General features: G+C 43.0%; 2 protein-coding genes and 1 non-coding gene across 3 annotated transcripts in view; 2 read left to right on the forward strand and 1 right to left on the reverse strand.

Moving 5' to 3' along the window:
• The first annotated feature begins 623 nt into the window (after positions 1–623).
• Positions 624–6,622, forward strand: RPUSD2 (RNA pseudouridine synthase domain containing 2). Its single transcript, XM_035111224.2, has 3 exons — positions 624–1,210; positions 2,440–2,736; positions 3,496–6,622. Exons 1-3 carry the CDS (start codon positions 689–691, stop codon positions 4,264–4,266), a joined length of 1,590 nt encoding a protein of 529 aa, XP_034967115.2. The 5' UTR covers positions 624–688; the 3' UTR covers positions 4,267–6,622.
• Positions 6,623–9,382: 2,760 nt separating this feature from the next.
• TRNAS-GCU (transfer RNA serine (anticodon GCU)) lies at positions 9,383–9,464 on the reverse strand. The gene has a single exon. It is a non-coding gene; the product is annotated as a tRNA-Ser (tRNA).
• A 73-nt stretch (positions 9,465–9,537) lies between these two features.
• KNL1 (kinetochore scaffold 1) overlaps positions 9,538–18,582 on the forward strand; it is a 29,283-nt gene continuing 20,238 nt past the window's right edge. The window contains exons 1-8 of the mRNA XM_035111238.2: positions 9,538–9,947; positions 11,188–11,239; positions 11,519–11,558; positions 13,049–13,108; positions 14,368–14,429; positions 15,896–15,942; positions 16,052–16,088; positions 16,931–16,968. Coding sequence (XP_034967129.1) covers positions 11,205–11,239; positions 11,519–11,558; positions 13,049–13,108; positions 14,368–14,429; positions 15,896–15,942; positions 16,052–16,088; positions 16,931–16,968 — 319 coding nt within the window. The 5' untranslated portion in view covers positions 9,538–9,947; positions 11,188–11,204. The remainder of the gene's footprint in view (positions 9,948–11,187; positions 11,240–11,518; positions 11,559–13,048; positions 13,109–14,367; positions 14,430–15,895; positions 15,943–16,051; positions 16,089–16,930; positions 16,969–18,582) is intronic.

The following is an 18,582-nucleotide window of genomic DNA, read 5'->3' on the forward strand; positions in this document are numbered from 1 at the left end:
GTGGGGTTACAGGGAAACAGACAGAGGGCCTTCTCAGTAGTGGTGCCCACCCTGTGGAACGCCCTCCCAGCAGATGTCATGGCAATAAGCAACTACAGTATTTTACTTTTAAAAGACAACTGAAGGCAGCCCTGTTTAGGGAAGTTTTTAATGTTTGATGCTGTATTGTTTTTAATATTTGGTTGGAAGCCGCCCAGAGTGGCTGGGGAAACCCAGCCAGATGGGTGGGGTATAAATAATAAATTATTATTATTACTGGTGACCTTTGCTTCTTCCAGTACACTGGCGTTAGTTTGCCTGTCTTCCCACGTGATGTGTAAAAATATTTGTAGTCACCGGTGACCGGTGATTGAATCTTTCGAGGAGCTGCAGATGGCGTTTATAACTGGTCCACGTTTCACATGCGTACAATAAAGTTGGTAGTACAATACTTTTGCAAACAAGCATTTTGGTTTCCCTGCGAATATCCCGGTGTGGATGCGCAAAATAAAATGGAGCTAGCTGGCTAGAATGTCCGCGTAAGCTTATCGGAGCCGTTTTCCCTGAAGGGCTTGCCTGAGCAGTCGCTTATCAGGGCTGTCTTGTCGCGCGACTTACCCGTCACCGAGAGCGAGCGAGGGCGATTGGTTTAAGTCGCGAGGCGTCACCGGGCAGTGCCGAAGAGCAGTGTCGTCGCGACGCGCGGATCATGCGGCTGACTCTGCTGCGCTCGGAGCGGTGCTCGCGGTCGCTCTTGGCCAAGCCAGGCGCCCAATACGGGTTGGCAGCCGCCGCGGCCCCGCTCTTACCCGGCCAAAGCATGGAGGAGAGCAAGGCGGGCGGCGAGCAGCAGGGGAACTCTCCTCCGCCCATGAAGAGGCTCCGGCTGTGGACCGGGAAGGGGAAGGCGAAAGGGAAGCGGCCCGGGCTGGCCGAAGAAGGCGAGAAGCGCTACGTGCCGCCTCCGAAGAAGCGCAACCCCGGTGTCAGCTTCAGCGAGAGCCACTTCGCCGAGACCAGCTACTACTTCGAGGGCGGCCTCCGCAAAGTGCGTCCCTACTACTTCGACTTCCAGACCTACTGCAAGGGCCGCTGGGTGGGCGAGAGCCTCCTGCACGTCTTCGGCACCGAGTTCCGCGCCCAGCCCCTCGAGTACTACCGGGCCGCGGCCGAAGCGGGCCGCCTCCGGCTTAACGAGCAGCCCGTGCGGGACCTCGGCGTCATCCTCAAGGTGAGGCGGAGGGAGGATGTGGCGTCGGGGTCCGAGTGACGGGTGGTTTGGGGAAACGGCGGCGCGACCCTCCTGCTTGGTACCTGCTCAGTTTGCGGGGGTTGATGTGGCACGTTCGTATGCTCCCCAAACAGGCGATGGGGAAGTGGGGAACCACCCACAGGAAAGTAGTATATGTGGATCAGTTACCTTGCTTTCTGTTTTGGAGTTGACTTGCACACTGAAGTGGTAATAATACTAATAAAAATTTTATTATTTATATCCCGCCCATCTGGCTGGGTTTCACCATTCAGGAACAGTTTGCCACCTTGCCTGTAGAACAAGTTGCAGAAACCTACATACATGGTTGATGCCAGGAGGGAGGGGAGTTAATAAATAGTGTGGTCAGAAGAAAATGGCATGCAGGTAAACAGTGAAAAATTTCCTATTTAAAGTGATGAAAACATATCTGTGAATCGTCACTGTTAATAAGCTAATTACCACTCTCTGTGCTTACCTGCTTATCATTTCCATCTGATCTCACTATATTCAGTCCGTCCGTCCCTCCAACACACACACTTCAAAGTCATGAATATATTTGCCTGCAACTCTGATCCATCATTTCATGCATCTGACAAAGTGGATTGTAGTCTACATGAAAAAGCTTATACCATAATAAATGTGTTAGTCTGTAAGGTGCCCTAAGACTCTTCATTGTTTTTGCTAATATTCTTACTATTTCATGGGAGCATGTCATTATGTACATTAATGGCAGAAAGCATTTTTGTTTTAGTTTGTAAAGATGTAAATTAGAGTTCACTTTGCTCCCTCTGTGGTTGTTGGAACAAGACATAGAAATTGACATAATATGAAGGCCTTTACCTGACATAGGATAATGTATTTTGGATACAACAAAATATTTTCAATGTTTTAGTTAGGATGCAATCCTAACCATCTCTACTCAGAAGTAAATAATATTGCATTCATTGTTGCTTTTCCCAGGAATCGAGGTTAGGATTGCAGTCTTAGCTAAGTGCTAGAGTTTTATGGCTGCCATCTTAATTATTATATATTATATAATGTTACCCACCTTGGGGGAGATATAACCAACAGATAATAAAATTCCCTTTTATTATTTTTCCAGGTTTGTTTTTTTAGTAAATGGAGCTAATAACCATAATTTTTCACAAACAGGCCATTCTAGGAAGTTTCCTGCTCCTGCTAATGTACAGTAATTGTTTTGCTTTCAGAATAATGACTTCATCCAGAACACTGTACACCGCCATGAACCTCCGGTCACAGCGCAGGCTATTGAGTTCCTGGAAGAAAATGATGAGGTTGTGGTTGTAGACAAACCTTCATCCTTGCCTGTCCATCCATGTGGCAGATTTCGGCACAACACTGTCATTTTTATTTTGGGTAAAGAGCACAACCTGAAGGAGTTGCACACTATTCATAGGTTGGATCGCCTGACGTCAGGTGTCCTCATGTTCGCGAAGTCTGCAGAAGTGTCCAAGAGGATCGATGAGCAAGTTCGACAGCGACAGGTGAAGCCCCAAAGGTTTTTGTTCACATTTATAACCCACCCTTCCTCCAAATAACTCAGGGAGACATACAAAAGTGGAGTTATACTCTCCTATTGTCCTCACAGCAACCCTGTAAAGTAGGCTAGAGTGACACCCATTGAGTTTCATGCAGCGTTCAAAATTCACCAGGTGCATTTTGCACCTGGCTATCAGCCACTTGCGACCAAATGAAGATGCCCGGGCGCCAGGGTGGCACCTGATGTCTCTCCACCTGGAGGTGCATGCTTGGGGATCCTTGGATTTTGACTGTTTTCACACACTAGCAACACATCCTGTAGAATTATATCTGTTATATTTTATCAGCACAATCAGAATGAATTTCAGGAACCCAAAAGTCATATTGACTTTCAAGCCGTCTGGCCTCAAAATGACAACTAAGCATTCTATTTTGGCGACTGTAACCCTGGTTTAAGGAGTCATTTGGCGCCTAGCTTATATATTTGAGTTTCTAACACTGGCTTCATGGCAGAAGCAGGTATTCAGACAGGCCCAACACTCCAACCACTAAAACACATTATTGTTGTTTATAGAAAAAATCCCAGTGAAATGAATGGATTTGGTGGACATTACCCTTGCATAAAGCACTCAGATAGGCATAGGTACTGGTTCAGACCCTTGCCAGATACTATGCAGTAGTCTTTTTGGGGCTTCTGCATTCTAGAACTTAAACAGATTCTTATTTTTGTTTCCTCCACCCCACTTCCCCATACCCCCCAATAGCTGGAGAAGGAGTATGTGTGCCGTGTACTTGGAGAGTTCCCAGAAAATGAGGTGACGTGTGAAGAACCCATCCTGGTTGTCTCTTACAAAGTTGGGGTGTGTCGAGTGGACCCCAAGGGTAAAGTCTGTAAAACGGTCTTCCGGAGGCTCAGCTACAATGGCAAGACTAGTGTGGTAAAGTGTTTTCCTTACACTGGCCGCACCCATCAGATCCGTGTCCATCTCCAGTTTTTGGGACACCCTATTGTTAATGACCCCATCTACAACACCGATGCCTGGGGTCCCAAAAAGGGCAAAGGTGGCCATATTAATAAGACGGATGATGAGCTGCTTCGGGCTTTGGTGGAGGAGCATCTTTCGAAACAGAGCCTGGGTATCCTGGACGTTGCTGAGGAAGATTTGAAACCCCTTGTAGGAGACAGAGTGAAGGAGGCTCTGGGGAATTGTTCTGAGGCTGTGCTGGACACCCCAGTAAATTTCAGTTCTGGCACTCGTGAGGAATCTGCAGATGGAGAAAAGGGCAGGATATCGGCATGTTCTCAGAATGCTATCCCTCAGGCAGAGCTGCACAAGATGGAAAGTGGAGAAACTTGCTCAACTGAGTCCTGGGACAAAAAGGACTCCCTTTGTGGAGAATGCAAGATAGTGAGGCCGGACCCATCACCCAAAGATCTAGTGATGTATCTCCATGCTTTGCGCTACAAGGGAGCAGAATTTGAATATTGCTCTAAGATGCCAGCCTGGGCACAGGATGACTGGGAAGAGACCTGAGACTTTTAAAATACTCTGTAAAGACTGTGTGTTAGTGTGTGTGAGAAAGAAATGGAAACTTGCATTCACATTTTACATGTTTAGATGCACACTAGTTCATATGTAATGATCCTGGCTTAGTAGATGATTTATTAAGCTGGAAACAAGGGTCAGACTTGTATGCTCCCTGTTCCACTGTGGTTTCTTTAAACCACAGTTTCCCATTACAGCTGAAGTAAGGAACTGTGGGTTTACTACCCAGGACCTGAAATCATGGTTAGTAAACCAACCTTGAACATGTTTTCTGCTTCAGCTATAACAGGCTACTGTAAGAAACCATGCTCAAAGTGCCAAACAGTATTGGAAGAGGAGAGAACAGTGTCACTTAAAAAAGAAAAAGCTGTGTCTATGTTGATCCATTCTGTCCTAAGTATACAGTTAGGAGTGGGAAATGTGTGAAGATGCCTTTAAATAGGCTTCCTTTTTAAGATCTCTTCTCTGTGGCCGGTGACTTCATTGCTAATCCTGGTTCCTTTTCCATGAATGAGCACTCCAAAGATGGGCCAATGGGTTTGTACGAGGGTACACTGCAGTGCTTGAACCAACTGCCTTTATATCAAGAGGTGGGTAATGAATGGACGCTGGGCCAAATCTGGCCCATAGTGTATTCAGTCCATGGCTGCCTCTGCCACATTTGCATGTTCTCCTTGCCCAGCACAGAAGCCAAGCAGGTTGTCTAAGGAGGAATAGCTCAGAGTGTCTTATCTCTCTGTGTGTAGTCAGCTGGGCTGTGTAGTGCTTAGGTTTGCATCAGCAACTAGCACTTCAACTTTCTTCCAGACACAGCTGGACCTTATAATTGCTGAAACTTTATGAAGCATCATTAGGGCTGGGGAAAGTTGCAGAGAGAGTGCTTTGAAGCAGCAGCTTGGTTTTGGGTTTGTAAATGGATGCAGCGGAGAGGTGTGTGTGAATGGAATGAATTGAGCAACAGTAGCCCCTGGCAAACAGCTCTGTAAATGTTGCCCCTGTTGGAATGCATCCTTCTGCAGAAAAAAAAGGTTCAGCTCTGTTTTATAAGAAGGAATGTGATGACAGAGCCTTTCAGATAGTTACAACTGTCAACTACTAATCAAATGTACATCTGTGTAGGGTTGAAGCAGGGTGTTTATATGAGAGAACAATTTATTATATTCCTGTCTACGAAACTTTTGAGCCTTCTTCCCCTTGGGCTTGAGAGGCAATGGAAATGTCTTCATTGTGTGGGAGGTGGGAATGCTTCACCTTGTCTAGGACCGAATGTTCCCCTCCCTCTCTGAGAATAGAGGGCTTTTACTCGCATTTTCCTAAACACTGTCTGGTTCTTGCTCATGAACTGCAGTCATGATTATCTACCTAAGACAGTAGTAATATATTTTAATATCTAGAGGGCCTATTTTAAGATTTCGGAGCAACCAATATGACAAAAATAAAGGAGGGTCCTATCTAGGCGATTTCTTTCCTATACAAAGCTTAATTGTAAAATTGTAGAGATTACAAGAAAATAGTTATACTGTTGAGCTGCATGTGTACAGTCACAGCTTCCAGTGCACTCACAACTCTGCCCACCCATCCCTTTCCCTTTGGTGATCCTGTCACCAGTTTTTCTAGCTTACTGCTGGGTTGAGCAGGTGTTTTTCACCTGCTATGGTTTCACCTGCTAAGGTCCAGGTGTCAGCCCTGTTAACATCCTGTGGGGTCTAGAATGTGAAACACTATAAAAAGATGTTATAATTTGGAGTTCACTGGGAGTGCAGTGACTGCAAGTACCGTAAACACAATTCTTTGTAAATATTGCTTATCCTTTTTTTAAAAAAAAAAAGTTTAAAATTGCTGTTACTGCGGAGCAACTCATTTAAATATTGAGGAGCCCAACCCTGTACTTCAGGCGGCCACTGTAATAATAAGTCACATTTTATGTGCCCATGGTAGGCTTTAAAATTGATTTATTCAAGCATGCAGTGGACTTGCACCATTGAGGTTAAGTACAGATTGTAAGGTCTGGCTGTCACAGTTTGGCAGGTTTTTCCATGATGCATGTTTCTATACTCCATGCCCAGTTTTAATGTGGCTGGCTGCCATTCAGCTAATCTGTTTCTGAATGGTTCTGTGTAACCATTCCATTAAATTAACTGTACAAGGAGGCTCATTAAACAGTTACAAAGATAGTTAACCTGAGGAGCAGAATTGCCTGGAGGGAGCCCTTCACCACCTACTTCATTGCTTTAAAAAAATCTCTCTATTGAATTGAGCTCATTCTGGCCCTCTTCAAAGCATTCATCTGTGGTTATAAAATCAGGAGGAACCAAACCATTTCTAATAAAATACACACATTAAACTTCTCTTTGTAATTTTTGGGGCAAGGTCAGTATGCTTGAAAGTGCCTGCATTATAGCCCCTGCCTATGCTTGTTGAATTTGGATTTTCTTACCTGAAGAAACCAGGGGTGCCAACTTGAAAAAAGTATTTTGGGGGAGCAGGTAAGCCACATAATCACAAGATGTAGCACACACACCATTTGAATGGCAATGCCCATCAAGTTGGGGGAAGCACTCAAATATTTTATGGGGGGGGGGGTGAAGAGACATCAGGCCCTAGGAGCTGAGTCCTATGGTACTATCAAAGGTCACAGGCTATATTGTTAGGGAGCTGTGTTTTATTTATTTAAAACCTTTATTTTGCCCCACCTTAAAAATAGAAAAGGCTCAACGGGTAACAGAATTTAGCAATTTAATAGACCTATTATTAGGCGTGCTACGGTCCATGGGGTCACGAAGAGTCGGAAACGACTAAACAACAATTGTTGCAGAAATATTCCAACACTTTTTAAAAAGCACTAGTTCACCCACACCAGCAATATGGCAAATCAAAATAAATGCAGTAAAACTACAGACTACAATGTAGAAATATTAAAAGCAGGAAAGTTTAATTTATGGAAGACCATTAACAAGAGAGGTTGAATTATGCCTTCCTTAGGAGGGAGTTCAAGGGTCTAGACACAGTCCCAAAACCCTAGTTTAAGAGTGAAAGCAAACACAATGATGTGAACACGAGGACAAACGTGGCTGAAGAAAAATGAGCACACATTTCTACAACGGGAATCTTTCCTCAGGAGGATTTGGCCCAAGGTGATTGCATGACATGTTTAAGCATTCTACAGCAGGAACCTAGGAATCTGCCTTTATTCGAGGCAAACATTGGCCCATGTATTTTAGAACTAGGTAGGTAAAAGGTAAAGGAACTATCTTGATTTTTTAGATTTATAACTCTCTGACTGTGGGTGACACTGCACTTCCAGAGAAGTCTTTCCCAGCCCTAATTGAAATGCCAGGGGCTGAACCTTGAGACCTTTTGCAAATAAAGCATGTGCTCTGCCCCTGAATTCCGATTATAGGACTACAGAAGCGTTCTGCTTGGATGTGCTTCTACAATTTCCACTGCCCCTAACCCTACCTTCTGTATTTTCCTGAATTCTGTGCAAGACACACACATCCATCAAAGTGCACAGTGTGGTCATCGGTGCATGGTGAGGAGGAAGTTAGAGTAGACTGGACTACCTACCTATTGGAGAAAACCCACCATCACCCCTTTACAAGGCTTGAGAAAAAGTTTATGGGCACAGCAGGGACAGGCACTGTATATTAGGGAACACTGCTGGGTGATTAAATCTGGGACATCCAACACAGTGTTGTCCAGGTTTGCTGGGATTCAAGGGTGCCAACTTGAATAAAATGTTGGGGGGGGTAAGCTCCGCCCACCATTTGAATGGGAATTTCCCTCAACTTGGGGGCGGGGTCTGGCCCCCTCAAATACAGTATTTTATTGTGGGGCCGAAGGGAACCTCAGCCCCTGGTTGGTTCCTATGGTGGGATTAGAGCTCCCATGAGGAGAGCTGCAGACTCACAATGAGGCATCAGACTTAAATAAGGCATCCAAAGTGCCCCTTAGCTACTTGATAAAATATTAAATCCTTAAGATAATCTTTAAATATAATCTTTAAGATAATATTTTAGTTTTGTGTTACGTTGCTTTGGCTATATACTCTATATTTGACTTTCTTCAGATTGTTTTATTGATTTAATATGCTGTAAATCGCTTTGAGATTTATCTTAAAAACATAAAGCGGTATAGAAAATTTAAAAAATACAGTAAATAAATGAAAATATTAAAATAAAAAGCAGCAGTTGCTATCCTTTCCCTGCAAGGGTAGTTAGCCTGTTGCAACATAAACAGCTAAGAGAAGTGTGCATGCACACGAAAGCTCATACCAATGACAAACTTAGTTGGTCTCTAAGGTGCTACTGGAAGGAATTTTTGCAGACCAACACGGCTACCTACCTGTAACTAGAGCTAAGAGATTTGTGCCACCTAAATACTTAAGGGTGACTTATCCAACGCTGGTCATATGCAGCACCAATCTATTGAAATCACTTGAGTTCAATATGGGACTAACATTGGATGTCACCTTGTCTCCTTTGGAGGGGGGGCGAGAGCTCGGGGGGGGGCTAGAATGAAGCTCATTCATAGAATCATAGAATGATAGAGTTGGAAGAGACCACAAGGGTCATCCAGTCCAACCCCCTGCCAAGCAGGAAACGCCATCAAAGCATTCTTGACATATGCCTGTCAAGCCTCTGCTTAAAGACCTCCAAAGAAGGAGACTCCACCCCACACCTTGGTAGCAAATTCCACTGCCGAACAGCTCTTACGGTCAGGACAGTTGTCATCGTGACCTTTACGATTTCGGGGTAAAGCTTCCTAAGAAGAGAGAAAATTGCCTTCATTCGCATTCAGAAGTTCCGGGGAAAGCAGTGGCCATCCTCCCATGCACAGGACAATGATAATGATAATAATTGTATTACTTATTGTTGCTATTTTGCTTCTGAACTGAAGTTTATCGGGAAAAGTTTTCCCCAAAATGAAGTTTCATCAAGTAAACCTCACTAGTGGATGAATAAGTCGGAATTCAGATTCTCAGCCCCGACACACCTGGCTTTGCATTTCTACGTGTTCAGCACATATTAAAGAATTTGCCCGCTTAGTAAATAAAGATCGGAAGCAGCCACGCCGAATTGTTTTACGCGAAACAAAAAACTTCCGACGAGGATGGGATTCGAACCCACGCGTGCAGAGCACAATGGATTAGCAGTCCATCGCCTTAACCACTCGGCCACCTCGTCACAGAAGCCTCCACTCTCTCCAAGCCTATAAGGAACTGTTCCAACCGCAAACCTTTCTCCCTCTACCCGCTAGCTTAGATGAATATACCGTCGCCCCTGAGCAATCGCCAAGCCGTGTGCGGTACAACGCATATCCTGAAGAATGACAACACCACTCCCGAGAAGCCACAGAACGTTCCGTGGGTTCCTGCCATCACTTTCTCGGCGGTGACTCCGTAGGCCTCATCGCACGGAGGCCGCCATGTTGTACGGAACGAGGGCGCTGCCGCGACGCCTATCCTAAACCGCCATTTAGGCCTTGAAGCGGGGTTGGCGGTGGAGGCGCATGCGCGCAGTCTGGCGGTTCTTTTGAATCCCGCGGAGCCTAACAGGGAGGCGGCGGCAGCAGTAGAAGTCGGGCCGCTCAGGCGCTTCCTTCAGTCGCCGGGAAGGCCACAGAGGAGGCAGGTGTGTGGCTGAAGACCGGAGACCGGACCCGGGAAGGTGAGCAGGGAGCGAGGGCGTCGCGCCAGAAGCTTCGGCGTGAGGGGAAGGGAGCGAGGCCTAGTCCGGCAAGTGGTACGGTGGGCGCTTCGTGGCCTCCCCAAATCTCCTTCCTCGCGGTGGTAAACTGGCTCCAGCCGGGAGCACTGCTCCCTCCCTCTCCACCACCGCCGAGTTGCTTTAACCCTGGTTTCTTTTTCTTTTTAAAAATTATTTAATTTTCATATTTTGAAATTTACAAACAACCAAAATAAAAAGAGAATTCCATGGATTCCCCTGGACTTTCTCTCCTCCCCTTTGTGTATGTTAACTTGTTTTCCTCCTGCATCTTCTCTATTAATCCAAATCTATTAAATCTCCATGACAACCGTTAAACTACAAGTCTCATTTCAATCCTACTAATACTTTTAATTGTTAGCAATTATTTTAAAGGAAGATTACATATTTTCCCTATTCCTTATTAAAATGTTTGGTCTTCCTGGTTTCTAATTCTTCCAGTCATTTTTGCTATTTCTGCATAATCCATCAATTTAATCTGCCACTCTCCTCTCTGGAAGGGGACTGTGTCTTCTTTCCATCTCTGGGTTGGTGGGGGGTGAGGAAAAACTAAATGACAGCAGAAACTGCGGAAGTTTACCAGAGAGGTGACTGCTGGCTTAAGATTTTGTGTTGTGAACCATGGTATAGTACTACCGGGTATAGGCAGTATGTAGTAATAATAATAATAATAATAATAATAATAATAATTATTATTATTATTATTATTATTATTATTATTACTTTATTATTTATACCCCACCCATCTGGCTGGCTTTCCCCAGCCACTCTGGGCGGCTTCCAACAAACTATTAAAAATACAATAAAGCATCAAATATTAAAAACTTCCCTAAACAGCTGCTTTCAAATGTCTTAAAGTATTTAAATGTGATTTTAACTAAACAATACACTTTTGCTCTTTCATTATGATATTTATTCTGGCATGCAAATTGTGTTATTCTTTCGTAGAAGGAACATCTTATTGTTTTTATTGGGTTCTTTTTTTAATTTACTGTATTTTTTAGGTTTAATATTTTATAATGTATGGTTTTGCTTCATAAGCTGTCTAGAGAGTTTTATTGATGGTAGCCAAATACTGTATTGTCCATCATTTTTCATTTAATTTTGTCTCAAAGAACACTTGTGGCAGCTTGTTGTACTGTGCTTTCACACAGTTTTAAGACTAATTTTGCACTTGTTGTAGGAAACCAGTCTTCCAAAATGGACAAGATTTATTCCGAAATGAGTGATGAAAAGTAAGTTGTGCTTTCAGTGCATGCCTTTTCTATGATGACAATTTGTTGTTTTTTATTTGCTGATTGTTACGTCTCTATCAGCTGGTGGCCTGTGAGATTACTGAATGCATGTGCATGTGCTAAATGACTGTTTACTTTCATAAAAGTTCTGAAATTTTAAACCTTTATATTTTACTTTTCCAAAAGTTTCTTGCTTTTCACTGTAAACAATTTTGCATAAGGTGTGTTGAGGAGGATTGAGGTTTTGGCTTTCACAGAGTTTTCCTTTTTCTTTTTTAGTGACTTCACAGAGGGCAGAAAGAAAAGAAGGATTTCCTCAGTAAGTGTAACTTTGAATAAGACCTATATATATAGATTTTCTTTTAGAAGTAGATCGTAGTAATCCTGACTTCACTCGCTTGTACAGAGAGAAATTAGTTCATTGGTCTTATCCTCCTATTAGTGATTTTGTATTTGTTGTGCTAATAATTATCCTTGGCCTGATTACGTCCTACATTTTGTCATTTTATTGTGTAACCCACCTGATGAACAGTGGAAAATAAATGCATAAAATAAATAAAATGAAAATAAATGCAATGCAAAACCTTTGCATTTATCTATATTATCCACTTTATTCCTGTCCTAGGGATAACTTTATTCCTGACCTGCAGCTACATAATTTTGTATGCCACCTTTCCGCAGTTAAAACCATGCTCAAGGTGGCTTACAACATGAAAAATATATAATTACAAATATAACAAAAGTAGTCATAATAAAACATCAAAAGGTATACAACCAAATTGAAACAATTTCTGCATAAATAATAACATCCAACATAAAGATGTTATAAAAAAAAAGCCAATGCAGTTCTGGGCTGCATCAATAGGAGTACAGTGGAACCTCGGTTTACGAATTTTCGGTTTACGAACGCCGCGGACCCATCTGGAACGGATTAATCCACTTTACATTACTTTCAATGGGAAAGTTCGCTTCAGTTTATGAACGCTTCAGTTTAAGTACTCCGCGGACCGTCTGGAACAGATTAATCCACTTTCCATTACTTTCAATGGGAAAGTTCGCTTCAGTTTATGAACAGACTTCCGGAACCAATTGGGTTCATAAACCGAGGTACCACTGTATAGCATCTAGATCAAGGGAAGTAATAGTACCACTGTATTCTGCTCTGGTCAGACCTCACCTGGAATACTGTGTCCAGTTCTGGGCACCACAGTTCAAGAAGGATACTGACAAGCTGGAACGTGTCCAGAAGAGGGCAACCAAAATGGTCAAAGGCCTGGAAACAATGCCTTATGAGGAACGGCTTAGGGAGCTGGGTATGTTTAGCCTGGAGAAGAGAAGGTTAAGGGGTTATATGATAGCCATGTTCAAATATATAAAAGGATGTCATATAGAGGAGGGAGAAAGGTTGTTTTCTGCTGCTCCAAAGAAGCGGACACGGAGCAATGGATTCAAACTACAAGAAAGAAGATTCCACCTAAACATTAGGAAGAACTTCCTGACAGTAAGAGCTGTTCGGCAGTGGAATTTGCTGCCAAGAAGTGTGGTGGAGTCTCCTTTGTAGGTCTTTAAGCAAAGGCTTGACAGACATATGTCAAGAATGCTTTGATGCTGTTTCCTGCTTGGCAGGGGGTTGGGTTGGATGGCCCTTGTGGTCTCTTCCAACTCTATGATTCTGTGATTCTACTATTTTGAACAGCAGAAGTTCAATCCAGAAATCTGTTTACTGTGTAATATGCAATGTTGCTTTAAGAAATAGTTTTGTAGCTGCTTCAGAAATTGTTTTCTCAATGATGCCTATTTCCTTTGTAGATTTTAAAAGCTCCCCAGTCCCCTGTCCGTGACTTAGGGAGTGGAAATGAATTAACTCAGGTAGGCATTACATTACATACAAGTGAGACCATCTTCAAATGTGAGTCAGTGTCTGTAACCTACCACTGGTTAATTTTTTTTAAAGATGTCTATATTTTTAAAAGTGTATAACTTCTTGACATATTTGTTTTGAAGTAGCCTTGTCTCAAGTTAGTGGGTGAAATTCACTGCTGCCATCCCACTTGCAGAGCAGCTTTCAATACAGTGGAGTAGCCCGGTAATGTAATGTTGGAGAACCTCTGGTCTGCATGCCTAATTAAGCCTGGTAGGGGTTCTAATTTGTCCCGTAAGGCTGTTTTCTCCAAGCCCAGCCTGCCGGTGCTACATCTGACATCATATACTACCTTCTCGGTAGTGGCGCCCGCCCTGTGGAATACCCTCCCATCTGATGTCAAAAAGATAAACAACTACCTGACATTTAGAAGACATCTGAAGGCAGCCCTGTTCAGGGAAGTTTTTAATGTGTGACATTTTAATGTATTTTTAATCTTTGTTGGAATCCGCCCAGAGTGGCTGGAGAAATCCAGCCAGATTTCCAGCCAATAAAAATTATTATTATTATTACGCCTGTGCAAGAGCTGTCTATCAGTTGATTGGCTTCAATTAAGAAGCCCTGTTTTTTTGCCCATACAGTTTGATTTCATTTCCAGTGGGCAAAAGAAAGTGGCATGTGATTGAATCAAAATGCCTCTCGGGTTGGAGGAGGTTTCTTCCACTTCCCCATTCCTGCTACAGCTCCTTAAATCTGCTTGGGGGAACCTTTCAAAGCAGCATGAAAAATGTGTGGGTGTGTTGCAATGGGACCAAGGAATCAGAAAATTGCCTCCCTTCATTTTACATTAGCAGATTGCTCTGTTGGATCAAAAGCATTGGATTTCACCCAACAGGGGTTAATTTGCATGTATGGGTGCAATCCAAACTGTCTATGCTGCTGGACTGGGTTGAACAAATACTTGCGGAGCTGCTTCTGCCACTGGGTGACCTGAAAAACCAGCTCCATGAGTTGGCTATGAAATACATTGGATATTTAGCATGTTTGCAATTTAAATGTGTACAGGTACCATAGATACGTAAGTCTGTTCCTAAAGGTTCATTTTCAATAATAACACTTAATATCAGGTATCCTGGTTGAAAGCTTTGATGGTGTTTCCTGCTTGGCAGGGGTTGGACTGGATGGCCATTGTGGTCTCTTCCAACTCAATGATTCTATGATATAAAAGTTGCTGCCTATGCATTTAATTTCTGTGTTGCATATTCAGGACTGCAATGTTGAAAAACGTCAGAGAAACTCCAGGCGTGTCAGTTTTGCAGCTACTATCAGGTAAGCTTATTCTTAAGGTAGCAAATCTATAAAATTGGTTTTGAATGCAAGCAGCCCCATACTCCACTTTAAAAAGCCATAAATCGTTATCAGCTGTCTACATTCTCTCTTAGATTGATGAGTGAAATGCTTGTTAAGGCAAGATTTAAAAATATCAATTTAGCTGCTCTTTACTTAATGAAAATGGGGTATGGGGTATTTAACAATCCCAGCATACTGTTCTGACGGTCCTAAACAGTATGCACTGTTATGCTACAGACTGGCATTACCATTTTAACACATTTGGAAACAGTTTGGAAGATGGATCATTGCTTGTGGTGTGTACTGACATCCCATTTGGTTTCATTGCATTGCAGATTTTTTTGCTTGTTTCAGAATATTCTAAATAGTGCCATTTGTGGAATGGAGACAGTTTCTAAGCACAAACAATAGAAACATATTTTTATTACTTTATGCTAGCATGGCTTACTGATTAGGGTCAGCCTAAGACTAGGAGACCCGGGTTCATATCCCCCAATTGACCTTGTGCCATTCATTCTCGTTTTTAGCATGACCCATCTCCCAGGGTTGTGAGAAGCAAGGGGAGAGAACTATTTTTAATTATTTAAAACATTTATGTACTGCTCTTCATCTAAATCATAACAGACCAGTTCACAATATATGAATATGTTGTTGTTGTTGTTGTTTAGTCGTTTAGTCGTGTCCGACTCTTCGTGACCCCATGGACCATAGCACACCAGGCACTCCTGTCTTGCACTGCCTCCCGCAGTTTGGTCAAACTCATGTTTGTAGCTTCGAGAACACTGTCCAACCATCTTGTCCTCTGTCGTCCCCTTCTCCTAGTGCCCTCAATCTTTCCCAACATCAGGGTCTTTCCCAAGGATTCTTCTCTTCTCATGAGGTGGCCAAAGTATTGGAGCCTCAGCTTCACGATCTGTCCTTCCAGGGAGCATATGAATATAATGCATTTTAATAAGTAGATTGTAGTGTAAGAAAACACACCAAGATACAAATAACTGTATCCAACAATACAGTACAACCAAGCTAGGAATTAAAAGCAAATGAATGGATAAGTTTTAAGAAAGGGCCAAAAACTCAGCCTGTCAATTATAAAAAGTTAAATCAAGTTTTAAAACTTTTATGTTATAAAGGCTAACTGCCCTATCCACAATTAACTTGTGCACTCTCCCAATAGCATCCTTTGCATGAATGCAAGGGACTCCTTGTATCCTGAGCTGTGACAAAATCAAGTCAGTGCACATATAGGGTTTTATTTAGGGTTTTTTTAAATTGGGTTATTGTTGTATTTTGATTTTATGTCTGTGATCCTTTATGTGAACCGCCCTGAGACCTTCGGGTATAGGGCGGTATAGAAATAAAATAAATAAATAATATGGATGTTTATTTTCTTTACAGCAAATATTTATAAGTTAGTAAAATTGTAATTCCTTTTGTGTGTGTTTTAGCATCTTCCCATCAGATCCTCCAACCACCGAGGTATCAGACCATACTGGTGAGAACTCTTTTTCATTTTTATGTTTTGGGATGATAAAGAGAGCCTTATTGCATTCACCAACATCAATGCTGATGTTTCTTTCCTGATGTTTTTTGTTTAATTTTAGGAACAGCAACAGCGAAGGACCAAGACACATTAAATCAGTAAGCTTGAAATGAATTGCCTAATTGAACACATTTCTCAGTTTTAAAGTATAGTGGTACCTTGGTTTAAGAACAGCTTACTTTATGAACAACTTGTATTAAGAACGCTGCAGACCTAGAAGTAGGTGTTTTGGTTTGTGAACTTTGCCTTGGAATAAGAACATGTTTCGCTTCCTGTTAAGTGTGTTCCATTTGTAAATTGAGTCCCCTGCTGGCATGGGAAAGCACGCCTTGGTTTAAGAACACTTTGGTTTAAGAACGGACTTCCAGAACGGATTAAGTTCGTAAACCAAGGTACCACTGTCATCGGAGACCTGATTTCCAGTCATATAATACCTACCAGTGTTGACTGCTTAATGCAGTGTTTCCTAAACTTCTGGTAAATGGGAAATCATTTTTCATGAACTGAAATTCCACCCGATAGGGTTTGTTCCTAGAGTGTGCAAGATGGCAATAGTCAGCCTCCTCTGAGGGCATAAATTCTACCTCTGGAGTGATTGGGCTATTCAGTCTATTGCTTTCTTATGGCATGCTGGTATATTCCAATAGACAATGTGGGAATGATTGACTTGATGAAGGGATCTACTGCATATGAAACTTTATTACATGCCTTTAGAGCTAGAAGAGTGATTTCACTGATAAATACATTTGTAATTGATCTTAATGGTGGGTTGGATTTAAATTAAAGTGCATGTAACAGGGTCATAGTATAATAGAAGTAGTGGTATAATTCCAGCAGTTATAATTGCTAGTTTTCCTGTTGAGATTGCTAGTTTTCCTGTTGAGATCATCTTTGATATAAATTAAATCAAGTTATGATTTATTGTTACTGCCTTTTTAAGGAATGCAGAACTAGAGGCTGACCTGTGTGATATCACTGGTATGTATGAAAGCAGCAATTACCTTTAAATACCCATTGCTTTTTGATAATGTGTTAAAATTTTGTATGATATGGTTTTGTAAATATATTTGCTACTAGGAAGATTGTACTTAATTTGTGGCAATAAAGCCTCATATCCCATGTGGTGACATAGAAAGTTTGATTGCTTGGAGAACTAAACAGTCCAGCTGCTGTGAAGGATGAAGAAATTGTCGATTTTTTATTAGAACAGCAATCCAATGCCAGTGCTCCTTACACTAGACACAGAAAGATTTGGATTGGGTGGAAGTGTACCTTTGCTACTGGCAGTATCCCTGTTGGTGGAGGCCAGCAGAAAGTCTCAAAACCGGGTATTCTGAGAGAGAAGGCAGGGCTCAGCTGGCCCAGGTTCCAGTGAGTCCTGAGCTGGTTTTGCTGCCATCATGTGATGGCATTGGGCCTGATCAGACCTGATTGATGCACAAGCCTGGAGCTGACACAGGGATCAGACCTGAACCTGCCCTACCTTCCACCATGGCCACTGAGGGCAGACTGGGTGGGTGTGGATGCAACAGTGCCTCTACTTCTCTGTAAAACCACACCAGTGGGAAGTTAGATTATACCCTAAAGCAGTGGTTTTCAACCTTTTAAGAGTCTACAGCTCCCTTGACCACCTTCTTTCTGCAGCTCTCCTGTGTGATACAAGGGAGTCCTCATTTATGTGGGGGTTCCATTCCGGATCACCGTGCACATCACCTAAACACATAAGTGGGGGTTCCCCTGTTCTGCTCCCGCCCCATAGCTGAGCAAGTCCCAATGTCCCTGCTGCTTGTGAGCAGGAGGGACCTCAGGGCTTCTTTGCGAAGCTCAGCTGGGGGGCAGCAGGGCCCTCCAGCTGAGTGAGCCCCATGCCTCTCCAGCTCATGCATGAAGCACTGGTGTTCACTCAGCGGGGGGGGGGGGCATAGCAGCCCAAAGAACCCAAGAGAGGAACAAGCGGTATTGGCCCAGTAATACTCCTCTCTCTGTGGTATGAGGGGCAGAGCAATGGCAGCTTCACCCAGCAGTGTATCGCAGGTGAAACTGCCACTGCTTCTGAGTCCCTCTGCTTCCTGTAGCCGAATGTTGAAAGCGGCGCTGGTAGCAGAGGGACTCAGGAGTGGTGTCGGTGTCACCTGCAATATACTGTTGGGTAAAGCCGCCATCGCAGTCTGCCCCTCATACCTGTCCTGCTTGATGAATCGCTACATCTCCCAGGCCTAGGCAGACATGAAGTAGCTGGAGGGGGAGGCTTAGGGCTACTAGGGCTAACCTTTTCCAGACCATGGTCAATCCTCCAAGGGCCAGAGTGAAAAGGGCCAATTTTTACATTGCCCTAAGTTTCTGTGATCTTTTTCATCAGTAAAATAAATTACTTTTTTAAAAAAAGGATTTAGGGGGCTCTGAGAGTTAGGCCAAAAAAAGTTTGGATTTGCAGCATGGGAAAAAATTGTTCTTTTTGAAAATGGACAAACCTTGATGGAGGCACACACAAGATCTCTTGGTCGGCCACCCCAGTTTGGAGTCTGATAGAATAATTGTGGCAGTTATGGCTCCTATGACCTAGCAACCCCCAGGTGGCAAGAAAAGCCAGGA

Source organism: Zootoca vivipara, chromosome 1, assembly GCF_963506605.1.
Source record: "Zootoca vivipara chromosome 1, rZooViv1.1, whole genome shotgun sequence".
In the NCBI taxonomy this organism is placed as follows: Eukaryota; Metazoa; Chordata; class Lepidosauria; order Squamata; family Lacertidae; genus Zootoca; species Zootoca vivipara.

Coding starts and splice junctions, on each gene's coding strand:
- RPUSD2 (XM_035111224.2), top strand. CDS start 689: ATGCGGCTGACTCTGCTGCGCTCGGAGCGGTGCTCGCGGTCGCTCTTG. Junction 1,211..2,439: donor ACCTCGGCGTCATCCTCAAG/GTGAGGCGGAGG, acceptor TTTTGCTTTCAG/AATAATGACTTCATCCAGAA. Junction 2,737..3,495: donor AGCAAGTTCGACAGCGACAG/GTGAAGCCCCAA, acceptor ACCCCCCAATAG/CTGGAGAAGGAGTATGTGTG.